The following is a 16,495-nucleotide window of genomic DNA, read 5'->3' as shown; positions in this document are numbered from 1 at the left end:
TCCTTGCTTCCTAGGTCAAAGTTGGCCATGTGCAGCCCACAGGTCGTGCATGGCAAGAATGTCACAGAAGCATTTCCTGTCATCCCAAATGTTCACTGTTGGCTGCTCTCCCACCACTGCACATTGAGCAATAAAAAAAAAACCCCAAAGATAATTCTGCTGCTTTTTTGAATGAGACGATTGTAGTATAAATGCATAATTATTTTATACATTTTTAAGTAAACAAAAAGTCTCTTTGACCTGTCTTTGAGCTCAGGTTTTGTAGATTTGACCCACTGAAAGTTTTCCTTCCTCTGATCTTGGATACTTGTAGTGAAATCCTACATATAGCTACTCAGAAGTCACATTGAGTTTATTGGTACTTACTCCCTGGTAACTGGGAATAGGATTGCAGCTTTAAATGGATAGCATTCTAAAGCTATTATTAAGAGCCTAGCGGGGCTGAGAAGCTGAACCTTTAGAATACAATAAAGTTTTACAATCTAAAAATTGAGTTTTAGATTCTGTGGTGACTTTTCATTTATTTGTTTTTGTTAGCAGTTACTGAAATTCACTTCCATCTAGTAAGACATGGAGAGCAATGTATATTCTGATGAACCTGGGTTTTTTGCAATTCAATAACAGTAAAACCTGCATAAATGTGTGATCAGATTTCACCAATAATTTAATGTTGTATTAGATCTGGAATGGGTGTGTGCATATGTATAATTTATTTTTATTTATTTTTTTGCAATACATTTATTTTTGCAGCTTACTATCCAAGGTATTTTTTGGGACCATACTGTTAAATATTTTTCCCCACGTTATTTATCTTTCCTGCTTAATTTGCATTTGTTTAAATAAATGTGAGTATACACTTAACTCAATATTTAATTATCAGAGTTCATCCAATGCTCTTTTTGTTCGCTTATTCGTTTACAAGTGGCTTCATTTCGGCTCTAATTTCAGCACTCTTCAGTATCGTTCTCACACAGTCCATATACAAAAGTAAATGTTCATCCCAGGTCATGAGGACTTGGAGGCTCGCTCTTTCAAGCTGGCCCAAAATTGTGTAGAGGCATCAAAATATGGCCCCAGTGTGCATGTAAGGAGCTAAACCAGCATCTCTCTCTCTTTTTTTTAAAGGGCGATGCATTTGTCGACAGCACTACGTATGATGGAACGACTCCACTTCACATAGCAGCTGGAAGGGGGTCTATGAAAATGACAGCTCTTCTCAAAGCGGCAGGTAAGAAAATAACATTAAACTCTTCCTGATGCTTTAGAGCTGTGAAATAATTTTTCCCCACTCTCCTTGATTAAGGAGAGTTAAGCCTTTTTCTCTTGATTTCCCAGGGGTATTCACAAGTTACATTCAGTGGGTGTACAGTCTTTCTACACAAGTAGTAAAGCAATATAGTTGCTGACATGCAGTGTAGAGTTTGTGTGTCTGTGTGCACAATGGTTGAACTATACAAATGACTAAGTCACACTGTTTGACACAAACCTGTGTAGACAAGTTCTTGTGTTCAGTGTACTATTAGGCGCTGTGGTCTAAACCACTGAGCCTCTTGGGATTGCCGATCAGAAGGCCGGCAGTTCAAATCCCCGCAACGGGGTGAGCTCCCGTTGCTCTGTCCCAGCTCCTGCCTACCTAGCAGTTCAAAAGCATGCCAGTGCAAGTAAATAGGGAAGGTGAACAGCATTTTCATGCGCTCTGGCACTCGTCACGATATCCCATTGCTCCAGAAGCAGTTTAGTCATGCTGGCCACATGACCCAGAAAGCTGTCTGTGGACAGACGCTGGCTCCCTTGGCCTGAAATCGAGATGGGGGCTGCAACCCCGTAGTCACCTTTGACTGGACTTAACCATCCAGAGGTCCTTTACCTTTACCTTACCCTATTATTATTATTATTATTATTATTATTATTATTATTATTATTATTATTATTTCTAGACTGCCTTCATCCAAAGATTACAGGGCAGTTTACAATACTGTATGCAGAGTGCATGCATTAACAACAGACAAAAGCAATACTCCCCCAACACAATTTATAAGACCATAGATTGTTTAATTAGCCAAAGGCCTAGGAGAAGAAGAATGTTTTTGCCTGCTGCCTAAATATATATAAAGAAGATTACCTCTCTTATAATGTGTGAGGAAGATTCCTGCCCCCTATGCTGCTTTTCCATCACCAGCGTTGAAAGTAAGATTTAATGACTAGTTTTGTATGTGGAATGTGGTGGGAGTTGCCTCAGGTAGCAAAATGACCCCAGCCAAATCAGTAATTTTCCCTTCCCTCCCAGAAGTTGGACTGAAAACCGTTTTTTTCTCGTAGCAACTCCAAGCCATTGCACTGTAGCAAAGAGGCATCTCATCACCACAAGCATAATACAATATTAATAACTGGTGCATTTGAATGGATTTAGAAACTGTCATGAAGCACTTGAGCTCCCCCTTCTGGAAAAACATTCGTAGCAACATTGAATAAGTTGCAGGGAAAGGCCCTAAGACAGTGATGGGCAACCTTTTGAGCTTGGTGTGTGAAAATTTGACAAAAAACCAAGCATAACTCGGGTGGTGTGTCACTTCGAGAAAAAAACCATAATATCACAATATTTATAGTTTAAATAACAAAAATGTATAATTGTAATATATAATTGTATTTAATAAACCAAAAACTAATTATTTAACCAAACCAAAAAACCCTTATTTATCACAAAGTGCCCAGAGTTGTTGAGCTTTTGGGGGGAGCTGCTGACCAAAGTTTTGGAGGTTTTTTGGGGGGTGCAAAAGTTGCTTTGCTTTTGGGTGGGTGCCCCAAAGTTGCTGTGCTTTTTTGGGGGGAAAGAGAACAGAAATAAATGATGAATAATACCTTTGCTGGAACTAACACGCAGCACCGACATAGTCTGCCAAAGCGCCAAAAAAACCAGCACAGAACGGGTTAAAAGATTAACGCTGCTACACCCAATCATAGTCTGCCAAAGCGCCAGAAAAAACAGCACAGAAAGGGTTAAAAAAGCAATCTGGCTACCAGCAGCAGCAGCAACAACAACAAAGGATTGGGTTTTAACAGCGGAGACAAGCTCTAGCGGAGACAAGCTGTAGGAGGAGCAGGAGAACAAATGGGGGGGGACAACAGCGTGAATGGGCCGATGGGGCGTGTGCCAGCAGTGAGGGCTCTGCGTGTCACGTCTGACACACGTGTCATAGGTTTGCCATCACTGCCCTAAGACATTGTTCTAATCATGCAACACTAAATTCTTAAAGAATGAGAAGTTTTTCAATAAGAGAGGGAAACGCGAAGAAAAATGAGAATCCTAAACAAAACAAAGACTTCTGTCCAAAAGCATTCATCTTTTTGATAGGCGTGAACCATGCAAAACGAATAAAAAGGTTCATTTTTTTACCCAGTCTAGCATTTTAAATCTATCATTCTCATATAAAAGTAAAGTAGGCTTTATATATGGCAACCTTTGGTGTGCGACAGATCTTTCCCATTCTGCATATAGAAGCCAAACAGTCTGGCAGTGGAGTCTTACTTCCAACATTGGTGATGCTTAGGCAGGTCAGACCAGGGTTTCCAGGACACGCAGTGTGAGGGCAGAGAGAAATGGCAGAGGGGATCAGGTGGAACAACCAGAGGCTGCCACTGCTGCCCGCCACCCCACATCAAGCCGCCCAAGGCGGTCGCCTCATAATGTTAGGGCTGGCCCTACACACCGGAATTCCTTTTGGGTATTTACTTGACTGGATATTAGAGTAGAAGAGTTTACTGATGTGAAGGTGTTACAATCTTTCACCATGGTGCTTTGCTTCACCTCGCAGGCGCAGACCCCCACATTGAGAACTTTGAACCATTGTTTGAACAAGATGATGTGAAAGACAAAGATGGTGAAGACGAAGGGGTCATACCTGGAACAACACCTTTGGACATGGCAACCAGCTGGGAGGCAAGTGGTTAGGATGAAGGCATCTCAACAGCCAGTACATCTTTCATTTAAGGCCTGTTTGAGAATATGGACCAGGCCCTCTTTCTCCAATCTGTGTACGGGAATGTGGGGAGTCTTTAGTGTTAAAAACTATGAGAATATCCAGATATATTTTGCAGTTTGGGGTGACAATCAAAGATGCAGTGGTTGACTTTGCAGCATTTGCAGCTGTGACTTATTTGCATTTAAAATATAATTCTCTTTTCTTTAAAGTATGGCTGCGCAGAAGCAGGGCGGCTTTTTTGTGACAGTACTCGCCTGTACAGAGTACTGGCACCTCTTTACTTTAAAAATGGAAGCAGTCACTTCCAATTTCTTCTTTGCAGTTATGCTGGAGGAGGTGGGGGAAGTGTGAGGGCCCAAGGCTCACCTAGGCACCTTCCTCCAGCACTAAAATACAGGTATGCATTATGCTACCAGCTGACCACTAGACGACTATGAATGCCAGACTCTAAAACTTGAATGTACAGGATGCAGCTGGATGCTTTCGCTTTGCGTTTGCGCTAATTAGCTAACTGTTCTTCCTAACAGGTCTACGATATCTTGAATGGTAAACCCTCCAAATCAGAGGTAGCTTCCGAAGATCTATTGATACAAGGTAAGGGTGTGTATAAGCGGGGGGGGGGGGTGGGGTGGGCTGGCTGAGATTTCTTTCATCTCCAGCTTAGCTTGATTGCTCCGTATTATTTTGCAGGAGGTTTGCTGTAGGGCACTTCTTGTCCTTTGCTAAAAGCACACTTGAGATCTGAATTGTACAGTCTGACCTAGGAGGCAGCACTTTTGTCCTTCAGCCATCTCAAGGTTTCTTAAACAACACTGTCTATTCTCCCTGGAAACCTCTCTCAGAACAGCCATGTGATGCCACCTCTCTCTCATCCTTATAAAAACCCTTTCTTGTGCAGCCTTTGTCTTAGGCTGCAATTGTAAACGCACTTACCTGGAAGTAAGCCTTGTTGACCTCTTCAGGATGTGTACAGTGTTTCACTCTTCACCTCCTAGATTTTATTTCCCAGCTGAAACAAAGACTACAGGAGCATCCTAACTATGGAAGCCAATGTAACCTACACTGACTTTAATTACCCCTAATTCATACTCTGTTTTGGAGGAAGCCTGATACACATACATACACTCTGTTACCCATTAAGCTTGGTGCCCCCTCCCCAACTCCCTGTCAAAATTTTAGTCAGTAAGCTCTTCAGGTCAGAGATGTTTCTCTTTTGCTATCACTCTGTAAAGTTCCATATTTGGATTATAAAATTCTTGCTTTAATAAAAATTCCTTAAACACTGGGGGGGGGGAATAGTGGATGTGCAATGTTTAACTGATAATCAGGAGCAATCCATTTTAATAGACTAAAAAAAGTGATCTCAATTAATTAGGCAGTAGTGTTTTCAAAAACATTTATTAATAATACAAATACATATTTAAAAAGTGCATGTCATCTAAAAACAAAGCATTGTTTCTGTTTCAAGACTAATTTTTACCCACTTGAAAACTTTTATAATCTACAGTTGCTCAACTCATTGCAATTCTATCTGAAGAAGTGTTCATGCACATGAAAGCTCATACCAATGACAAACTTAGTTGGTCTCTAAGGTGCTACTGGAGGGAATTTTTTAATTTTGTTTCGACTACAGCAGACCAAGACGGCTACCTACCTGTAACTAATTCTATGCATGTTTACTTTAGAAGTAACTCATGCCAAGTGGTTTTAGGATTGAACCTAACATTTATTTTGTCATGCGACAGTCCTAGTTATATAGATGAAAGCATCTTTTTATAGCGCCTTTCCCTGTGAAAATTTGTTTCATTTCAGCAGCTAAGAAATTTTGCACATGCAAACCCAGCTCCTTAGCTTTTGTCCCATCCAGTCCCTAGCAAGAGAAATTACTCCTTGGCAGCAACCTGGGCAAATTAATTAGGCTGTGGAATTTACTCACCATTATCTGGCCAGGTAGTGGATAAAAGGCACCTTCACTGTGAAGGTGAATTTTAACACAGTTTTAAACTTTAAATAAGCACTGTCCTTTTGAAGTGTTATACTTGTGCTTTCTCTCTCTTATGGCCTCACTCTACCCACAGGGGAGGTCAGTGGGGTATTATTGCTATGTTTAGTTGAAACAAAACAACATGCCCAGAAGGAAAAAGGAGGCTCACATCCAGCATTCACATTTGCACTGGCGACTTTGCACTGGATGCCCAAGTTCATGCTCAGTTCTGGCTGTAGTAAACAGTGGGTTTTTACCACTTGAGAAGCAAGGGTTAAAGTATAAGTAAAGGACCCCTGACAGTTAAGTCCAGTCGCAGACGACTCTGGGGTTGTGGTGCTCATCTCGCTTTACATACCAAGGGAGCCAGCATTTGTCCGCAGACAGTTTTTCTGGGTCATGTGGCCAGCATAACTAAGCTGCTTCTGGCACAACAGAACACCGAAACCAGAGCAGCGCACAGAAACGTCATTTACCTTCCCACCAGAGTGGTATCTACCGTATTTATCTACTTGCACTGTTATGCTTTCGAATTGCTAGGTTAGCAGGAGCTGGGACTGAGCAACAGGAGCTCACCCCGTCGTGGAGATTCAAACCACCGACCTTCTGATCGGCAAGCCCAAGAGGCTCAGTAACAGCGCCACCTGTGTCCCACAAAAGTATAGCTAGTGGCGAGTAAATTCACATTAGGTTTTATTTTTCACCTTCTTCCAGGAAACATGAAAGAGCTGAAGGAGGATGTCAAGTTACAGCTTTACAAGTTACTTGAAGTGCCTGATCTGAATAAAAACTGGTCCATGCTGGCGCAAAAGCTTGGCCTAGGGATACTTAACAATGCCTTCCGGTTGAGCCCCTCTCCATCAAAAACCCTGCTTGATAATTATGAGGTAACTCGAATAACGTGCCTAGTGGGCCAGGCCAATGGCCCGTTTGGCCTTGCATCCTGTCTTCAATGTCTATAAGCATCTGCCTAGTAAGATCCCGCAATAATTCCTTGTCACAACGACCCTGAGGGTGCCTGTGCCTATGACGATGTTTCTATTGATTATAGAACAGGAGGCAGCCTATCATTTGCACATGGCAAGTTAGTCATTCCAATAAACTTAACAAGAGGCCTGCAAACGCGCAGGTTCTGTGAATTTATCAGTGTGCATATTGGGCTTGGTCTGGGGGATTTGGGACCTTTAGGCCCTGTTGATCATTTCCAACCATATGATGTTAAGAATACCCCTTTGCAGGAGGATGTTTGAAGGATCCAACCATAGCTGCCAAGTTTTCCCTTTTCTCGCGAGGAAGCCTATTCAGCATAATGGAATTTCCCTTAAAAAAAGGGATAACTTGGCAGCTATGGATCCAACCCCTTTTTAGGCTGCTGCATTATTTAGAAACTCGTTGTAAGGTGAGAGATTCCCTCAGTGTTAATCTCAGAAAAAGTTTGTGTGATCGTGTCATGCACATGGCAAGACACAATCATATAGGTCCTTCATTTGTGAATTAAACAATGCTCTCCAACTATTATATATTTTATTCTGTCATGTGGCTGCATGTTTATAAGAATTCTAGCGGTATCTTGTGTTTGTTTCTGGGCCCAATTGAAGAGGTTCACGTTAAAGAGTTTACTACAGGCTCCCTTGAGTCAGACTGGCAGAGAAAGGCCCCTTGTTAGTTCCACCACCCTCAGAAGTTGGGTGGGGGTTGGCAGCCCCTAAAGCTAGGCTGTGGAATATAACTGGCACAAGCATTATAGTTTTATCATATGCTAATGATGCACCTTGACTTTGACACCTGAGATATATCTATTTTAGGACCCACCCTATTCTTTTGATGGTGATTGGTTTTAACTGATTTTAATATCTTTTTACATTGTTGTAACCTACCCCAGGACCTTATTATTACCACCTGCCTTATAAAATAATAATAATAATAATACAGTGGTACCTCGGTTTAAGTACACAATTGGTTCCGGAAGTCTGTACTTAACCTGAAGTGAACTTTCCCATTGAAAGTAATGGAAAGTGGATTAATCCGTTTCAGACGGGTCAGCGGAGTACTTAAACTGAAAGTACTCAAACCGAAGCGTACTTAAACTGAGGTGTGACTGTAATAATAATAATATACTCACCTTCAGTCAGTAAGTGTTGATATTTCTATTCTTTGAAGGAAAACCAAAGCCAACTGTCAAGTTGCCTCCTGCTAAGTTTTTTCCTCTGCACTTGCATAGAAAGCTAATGATCCTCTTTTAATTGGGTGGAAAGCCTGCCTCAGTTTGTTTACCTTTATTTTAATATCTATGCAGGTTTCCGGTGGCACTGTAAGGGAGCTTGTTGATGCCTTGATAGAAATGGATTGTACAGAGGCTGCAGAAATAATTCAGAACTCATTATCCATCTCATCGAGCCAGTCCAGCAAAGAGCAGGCAAAGGATGCAAGACCTCCATTATGTGAATCCCCTCCCCCTCCCATGATAGCACAAACAGGTAAACTGCTCTATGCCAATCAATGCTCCTGCAATAAAACAAACATTTTGCAGCTTCCCCCTGTGGCAGAGATGGTAATAAGGACAGAACAATGAAGTGTCTGGATTGTTTGATTTGCATGTGACAGACCTAGATTCAAATCCTTTAACAGCTGCAGAGCCCACTGGGTGAGGTTAGGAATTCCCTAACTTTCGTAGGGGTTCTTCTTAGCCTAAAACACTGCTGTGAAGTTCCTGGAGAAAAAGGCAAGGCACAAATATCCATTCAAGTCTAAGGTGATTGGTCTCAAAGAGTATTCCCGTGAATTTCAGTGCAAACTTACCTGATGCACACTTCCAGACTAATGTTGCTGATCAGAACATATATTTATCCCTACTCTAAATTTTGCAATACAGTTGTCGGCTCCAAGAAACCTACCAAAATGTGTTTTAAAAACTGTTGGTTTGGAAGAAAACACATTTTGAATTGTATACATGGAGATTAAATACATATTTGAATGGATATTTTGTAATAACCTATGTACAGTGGTACCTCTACTTACGAATTTAATGCGTTCCGAACACACATTTGTAAGTCGAAAAATTTGTAAATCGAATCCCATAGGAATGCATTGGGAGAAAAAATTCGTAAGTAGAAAAAATCCTATCTAAACTGCATCCAAGATGGCGGACGGAGCTCTGTTCATAAGTAGAGTTATTTGTAAGTAGAGGTACCACTGTATTTAAATATTAATGGGATGTAGAAGAGCGTTATGAATGAAAACATGCAGAACTGACATGGACCAGGAATTAAATGATCTGTCTCTATTTCAGTCCTCCGCATTTAAAGGTTTTGGAAGGGGAGTGCCATGAATTAAGACTGAGGGCACACCTTGTTGAAGTTAAGCAGGCTTGTTGAGTTAGTGGTGATGTGGGGAAACTTTTGCACGCCAGGTATTGCTGAACTATAGCTCCCACCATCCTTGGCCATTGGCCATGCTTGCTGGGACTGATGGAAGTTGTAGTTCGGCAACATTTGGAGGGCCAAAAGCTCCCCATACCTTTGTTAGTGCCTTGCTAGGACAGTCATTACACCCATATATGATGCTCTGAGCAACAGGGAGGAAAAGATGTATAGTAAAATAATAGCTTTGCTTAAAACACCCCACTAGTTTACTAAGAAAAGAGTAAAAAACAAACATGCATTTGAAATGCAATCCTTAACACAATTACTAGCAAGAAAGTCCTATTGAAATCAACTTGCTTCTGAACCAACTTGCTGAGGATTTCACTGTTACTTTGTTCTCTCATTATCTAGAAACACATTCATTGGTTTTTTAAAAATTCTTTAGCCTGGCAGTAGTGCATTTAAGGGACGCAACAGAGCAATCAATAGTTACGATTCTTCAGTATGGGTTCAGATTTATAGAACTGCTCCCTTATCTAGGCGACGGCTTCTATGCCAGATCTCAGTAATTCCAAGATGATATTTAAAAATAGTGCTGGAACCTTAGAAAACACAGGTCACCTCCCCAATGTTCTCGCAGCTGGTGCAGCCTTGGCATTTAGTAACATGGTAGGAAGAACGAACTTAGCAAAAGGACAACCCAAGACTTCAGGGCATGTGATGCTGCCTTATCATATAATACCACTTGGCCATCTATCCCAGCATTTTCTGGATTATCCATGTTCCAGAAATCCTTCCTAGTTTTGCCAACAAAGCTCTTTTAATTGGAAGTGCCAAGGATTCAGCCAGAGACCTTGAGTATGCAAAACATGTTGCCTAGAAACTCAGATTCGTAAAGCTCCTGCCCTGGACTATCCCTTCTGCAGCTGCTAGTATTTTTTTTTTTTTAACCATTGTTTGGGGAACAAAGAGGCCTTTGCATAGCTCTTTTGATTTATTTGCTGAACTGGATATATTGCATTGTATTAGCATTTTCTTGAAGCCCTATGAATTATGCAACAGGTTCCTTTCCCCCTCTGCCAGGTGATCTCAAATTCCAGGACGCTGAAAGTATTTGTGACAGCGGCGTAGAGATTTCCCTCCGCAAACTCAGCTTCACATATTCGGAGTCTTTCACCAGCAAGTCGCCAGTAACACTTAAGAAACTAACCACAGGCTACGGCCAGGACAACTTGCCGCAAGGCAAAATTGAAGCCACTTAGAGGTGCGGAATGGAAGTTTCCTGCAGAGGAAGGAAGTTGCTAACAATTCAAAGTGCACTGGAAGAAAAAGCTCTTTAAAATGTACATCGATAGGACTGTTCAAGAAACTGGAACCAGGTCCCAGTAAAGTGGGAAGCTCAGGACAAGCAGCATGAGGATGGAGTGGTCTTTCTTTCCTCCTAAGAAAAAATGGACTACCAACTTGATGTATGGTAAAAGTTACAAGAGAGACATTGGCTGTGGAGTGCGAAACAGGGATCAGGATAGATACTTATGTCAAAAGAATATAATGTATATTTCAGTAAGTATATTTAAATTTTCATCTGGTGTCTATGAAAATCAATCAAGCTTCAGACTGTTTCCCCCATCCTGTTTTACCAGCTTTCTACTGTAAATATTCTTGTTTAGATGAAATTACTCAAGGAAAATAATGTGCTTTTTAAATGCTTGGTTTTTTAATTTTACTTTTATAATAAAATACAAAATTCACATTTTCTATATTTTTTTGTGCTGAAGCACACGTGGAAAGCAGCTAAGTTGCTGGAGGTAAACTGCTCCCATTAGCTTGATGACAAAGCACTCATAACTTAAATCTGAAGGTGAATCAATAGGGTGAGGCATTTTGCCATTATGAGATCACCTGAGAAAGGCCTAAGGTCCGGCTAGAAATTTTCAGTAACTTCTCTCAAGGGTGGCTTACCTCCCAAATGCCTTCAGAGGTTAAGAAGGTCAGAACACAGAAGGCCACTGTATAGAAATCCCCCTTAAACTCTCTTGTATTATATGAAGAAACTATTGATACCTTTTCCCACTTAGGCATACTCATAGCTGTCAACTTCTGGATTGGAAAATAAGGGAGCAGCACCGGAAGTCGCTTCTGCGCATGTCCAGACATGCACAGAAGCAACTTCCAGTGCCGGCTCTGCCCGATTTCCGGTGCCCAGACATGGGCAGAGCAGCACCGGAAATTGGTTCTGCACATGTCAGACCTGCGCAGAAGCGACTTCCGGTGCCGGGCTGCCTGTGTCCGCATGTCTGGGCACCAGAAATCGCTTCTGCGCAGAGGCGATTTCCGGCAGCACTCGGCAAGCCAAGTGATCGAGCAGCCAGTCGGGAGCCGGGACATTTATGCAGCTGAGGAGCCTCCCTGGCCAGCAGGAGCTGCTTTCTTATAAATCCAGGGGATTTGCAATTCGGGATAACAGCGGGAAATGGATTTAAATACCGAGATTTCCTGCGAAAAACAGGAGAGTTGACAGCTATGGGCATACTGTTTTTGACTGACAAGTAAAGAGGCAAGGGTGCTGAAAAAACCTTTAACATTGGCATTATGACATAAGCACTCATGGACTAGGTCCCACTTCATCGGAAGAACAGAGTGTGATCCTCAGTCATCCATTATGTGGGTTTGAAGGGGATGTACAGTCGTACCTTAGTTGACGAATGCCTTGCAACTCAAACGTTTCGGCTCCCGAATGCCACAAACCCGAAAGTGAGTGTTCTGGTTTCTGGACATTCTTTGGAACCCAAACATCTGGCGCAGCTTCTGGTTGAGTGTAGGAAGCTCCTGCAGCCAATCAGAAGCCATGCCTTGGTATTCAAGTGTGGAACGGATTCCGTTCGTCAACCAAGGTAAAAGTTGATTGGCAATGGTGCAGCCTGTGGCAAAATTCAGAGCTTAAATGTATAAAAATGATAAGAGATGATAAAGAGAACCAACTGTTAGCTCTTTTTAAGATGACACAATACTTAGCTGTCACTCTGTTGCAGCAAAAACATCCACCAACCCTCTGAACCCAGTGTGGACCAGTGAAAGAAGGAATCCTTAGCTGAGAAGTGCCACAGTTCAAGCCAACCAAAAATTAACAGCCAGTGATTTTAAAGACCTGCTTCCAATGAAGTAGCTGCTGACTGAGAATATGCAGTGGCAAAGGAAAAAATACTCCGCTTATGCCTGCAGCCACTCCTGTTATATTTTTTTCTGCCATCTTTAGCAGCACACTGATCAGGCCTACTTTGCAAGTGGTTCCTGGACTTTTGCACCTAGCAAAGTGAGATGTGTGTGCAGCCTCTCCACCTTGCAACTTTAAGCATGCCTTGGCACTGCTCTAACTATCTGAGAAGGAAGTGCCACCTTGACTAGCCCCAATAACTAAGACTTCCACTACCACCCATCTTTCCTATAATCTGAAATGTGCATCAGTATGGCTCCTTAGTCCAATACTGGAGCAGCACATCCTTCCATCTTAAATAAAAAGCCCTGATGCCAGACTACAGCGGAAAGTAAATGAGGGCGCTAAAGCATCATTCTATGCACTTCATTTCACTGTTTTCATTAAGCTCTCTTAGCATACGTGGTCACCTTGTTCTGTAGCTGTGCTGATTTGCTCTGGGGTCCAGTCCGCTGAACAAAAGGGTCCCAAGTGTGGAAGATGCTGGCACAAGAACGATGTTCAACAGTCCTACTTTGTGCCTCTCTTGCTGCGGCGTTTCATTCCCGTTTCCATTCAGCTTCCTCTCCCTCCTTCAGGCCTTTCCTCAGGAAATGTCTGTCAATGATGTTAAGCTGAGCGACTTCTCCAGTTCTTTGGCGCTAGTGGTTCCCCAAGGGTAGAACAGTATGACTCTTCGTTCCTCAGTGAGAAGGAAACCATTGTCACTGAATCTTCCTGGGATGTTTCCAGCATCCAACCAAACAAAAGGAGCGGTGGCTGTGGCTTCCAGGATGATCTGAAACTGATCTCCTTCTTGGGAAACAGAAGCCTGAAGGGGAGGGGAGCAAAGGATTATTATTTGTGCAGTTTGCCTAGTAGAAATTCCCTATTATAAACAATGTGCTTTAATAATTTACTCCTCCTCACAACAAGCTTGTCTGCAGAAAAGGAAATATTATAAACATTATTTTTATACCAGTTTAATACTACGGAAGGATTGCTAGCATAACTCCAGATGTACAACTCCTATCAGTCCCAGCCAGTACAGTGGTACCTCGACTTACGAACGACTCGACAACCGAATTTTTCGACGAATGGGGGTAATGGCCGTGGTTTTAGATAGGGGTTTTTCGACTTACGAATTTTTAGATAGGGTTGCTTCGAGTTACGAATTTTTCTGTTTCCAATGCATTCCTATGGGAAATCGCGTTTCCAGTGGTGTTTTTCGACTTACGAATTTTTCAACTTATGAAGGTGCCTTTGGAATGGATTAAATTCATAAGTCGAGGCACCGCTGTATAAACAATGGTCAGGGTTAATGGGAGTTGCAGACCCCCAAACACCAGGAGGGCACCACATTGGTTACCACTGTACCAGGTTTTCCTCTTCAGCAATTCCAGGAGATGGGGAAAATTACTCTTCCCCAGAACTGCACCAGTTAAATCTGTAGTATAGATCTGGGGTTTGCCAAGATGACACACCAGTGTGCCCACCATTACTTCCTATGGAACCCACAAATGGTCTCAGGAAATACTGCCTCATAAATCCATGCTCTTTTTGTCCACAGTTCCTATTTGCGCTGGCTCATGCTGTTTTTGCAGACACGCTGAAGACTTGGAGCCTTGGCAGAACCTGCGATCAGCATTAAGCAGGAATGCCATTTTATTTAGACATGAGGCACTTTCTGTGCCCCAACGTAACTGCTCCATTTTAAGGCAAAAACACCAAGAAACGGCAATAAAAGTTCAATTCCATGACATCTATAAATGATGGGAATTAGACAGTTCTGCATATGGCATCTGAGGCTCCGCCCTTACCTTTTGTAAGGATCGGCACATATGCTTCCATAAGGGTGAAATCACAGGTCCTTTGGTGCTATGCACAGAGTTCAGTATCCTGACTTCATACACAGCTTCTGAGTATTATTCTATACCACGCATCCCCAAACTTCGGCCCTCCAGATGTTTTGGACTACATTTCCCATCATCCCTGACCACTGGTCCTGTTAGCTAGAGATCATGGGAGTTGTAGGCCAAAACATCTGGAGGGCCACAGTTTGGGGGTGCCTGTTCTATACCCTCTGTGGTTCTATGAACTGCTACTTGTGTGCCAAGGAATGAACGTTATTACTTGAACAAAATAGTTTTGTTGCTTACAAGAAGTTGTGGATTCTTTAACCCCACTGCATCCGTCAATGAGGACAGGAAGTGATAATTGCTTGGGCTGGAGAGCTTCCCTTCACCTTCAAGGGAAAAGGTGACAACACAGCTTTGCCTGGTACAATTCCCACATCGTTTCAGAAGGTCACTGATGGGCTCCTTGTAGATGGGGACAGCTGCTCCTCCCTTGATGAGCACACCCTCTTTAGCCAAGGTGCACACTGGCTCCGTCAAACCCCAATCATGCAGACTGACCTACAGGGCAGGTTAAGAGTTCAAGACAGTAAAGGCAGATTATGAGTGCTTCCTTGCCATTAATAAAACTCAAATAACTCAACCTAGATTGAGCACACATTTACATTTCTCTTATTAAAATTAATAGCCTTCAAAAGAGCTTAAATTTGAACGGAGGATGCCTTTATTCAGGCAATAATCCTACAACATTAGCTTGCAAAATTCAAATATTTACGCCTCACTTAAAAACTCAAAATGCAGCATTATTTCTTTGCTGGGAGTATTTCTTTAGAGCTAGTCTCCTTAAGATTTTTGCTTTGGGTTGAATTGAAGGGTTGGGAGAAAGCCCTCCCCCGCCCAGCCCCCAAATTCTTTCCAGATCCAGCTTCGGAGAATGGGCAAAGTAGAACTTACTCTGAGTGTCAGCTCATGATCTGCGTGAAGATCTGAGATTCCATATATGAAGAGAGCATCTTTATCTTCGTATGCCACAGGCAATAAGGGAGCAAAGAAACGCTGGGCAAAATAATGGAGCATCTTCCACTTGCCACCATATTCTGAGAAGGTTCCAAAGGAGAAAAGATATTAAACATACCCTGAAATGACCTGCAGCTTACCTTACTATGCAACCATTCAAATTAAGAGGCCTTTTTTATTTTTCTAGAGTCAGAAAAAGGCTGGTTCATAAATGACTTGAAGGGAACGAGTGGGTATCACTTACATATATTTACTTATTGCTTCACCTCTGGAGCTAACTCTTTCCCCTTATTGATATTTGTGCTTATATCAAAGCAGCCCATACACTCATTCCTGTTCACATGTTAAAAAACCTTCTACTCTCTCTGTTGCTGCTGTTCAAAATGGAAGCCATATCAGGCAGGCGTTTACAGGAACGAGCAGTACCAGCTCCCCCAGAACTGCCAATCCCCTCTCACCATTAGGCAATCCATTCCCTGCATGCAGTGGGGTGTTGCAGGGCGACCTGAATGTGATGATGCATGCTACCGTAGATAGGGTATACACAGATATATATATATATGCACTCAACAAATGTGACGACTTATCTGAAAAACACGTGATGGGGCCACTGGAATTCAAGCAATTAATGTGCTGTATTTCAAGCAAACTGCACTGCAGAGAAAGAGGCGGCTGAAACCACCAGATGCAGAGGGAAAAGCAGACCATCTGTTGTGCTTACATCCAGCTTCATTAATTGCTACCAGCTAAACTTTGCAACTAGAAATGCGGCCTTGATTTTCCTTCCCCCTCCCAGTTCCTTTTTCCTTTTGTGTTGTGTCCTTTAAGATTATCAGCCTGAAGGCAGGGACTGTCTTGTTATTTTTGTATACTGCTCTGGCAGCCTTTTTCTGCTGAAGGGTATATAGTAGAATCATAGAATCATAGAGTTGGAAGAGACCACAAGGGCCATCCAGTCCAACCCCCTGCCAAGCAGGAAACACCATCAAAGCATTCTTGACATATGCCTGTCAAGCCTCTGCTTAAAGACCTCCAAAGGAGGAGACTCCACCACACTCCTTGGTAGCAAATTCCACTGTCAAACACCTCTTACTGTCAGTAGA

General features: G+C 42.4%; 2 protein-coding genes across 3 annotated transcripts in view; one reads left to right on the top strand and one right to left on the bottom strand.

The window, feature by feature from the left end:
- Window positions 1–11,079, top strand: part of NFKB1 (nuclear factor kappa B subunit 1) — a 65,925-nt gene extending 54,846 nt beyond the window's left edge. For both annotated transcript variants that reach the window (XM_035111669.3, XM_088661114.1), the window contains 6 exons: window positions 1,126–1,228; window positions 3,813–3,937; window positions 4,508–4,574; window positions 6,679–6,851; window positions 8,261–8,441; window positions 10,410–11,079. In XM_035111669.3, the coding sequence (XP_034967560.3) occupies window positions 1,126–1,228; window positions 3,813–3,937; window positions 4,508–4,574; window positions 6,679–6,851; window positions 8,261–8,441; window positions 10,410–10,588 (828 nt within the window). In that variant the 3' untranslated portion in view covers window positions 10,589–11,079. The remainder of the gene's footprint in view (window positions 1–1,125; window positions 1,229–3,812; window positions 3,938–4,507; window positions 4,575–6,678; window positions 6,852–8,260; window positions 8,442–10,409) is intronic.
- MANBA (mannosidase beta) overlaps window positions 11,022–16,495 on the bottom strand; it is a 69,039-nt gene continuing 63,565 nt past the window's right edge. Inside the window, exons 15-17 of the mRNA XM_060278477.2 lie at window positions 15,330–15,472; window positions 14,679–14,936; window positions 11,022–13,351 (exon numbers count right to left, since the gene is read on the bottom strand). Of these exons, the coding sequence (XP_060134460.2) occupies window positions 13,127–13,351; window positions 14,679–14,936; window positions 15,330–15,472 (626 nt within the window). The 3' untranslated portion in view covers window positions 11,022–13,126. The remainder of the gene's footprint in view (window positions 13,352–14,678; window positions 14,937–15,329; window positions 15,473–16,495) is intronic.

Source organism: Zootoca vivipara, chromosome Z1, assembly GCF_965207765.1.
Source record: "Zootoca vivipara chromosome Z1, rZooViv2.hap1.1, whole genome shotgun sequence".
NCBI classification, from domain to species: Eukaryota; Metazoa; Chordata; class Lepidosauria; order Squamata; family Lacertidae; genus Zootoca; species Zootoca vivipara.
Note: the sequence above shows the minus strand (reverse complement) of the source record. Positions and strands in the feature narration are given on the sequence as shown.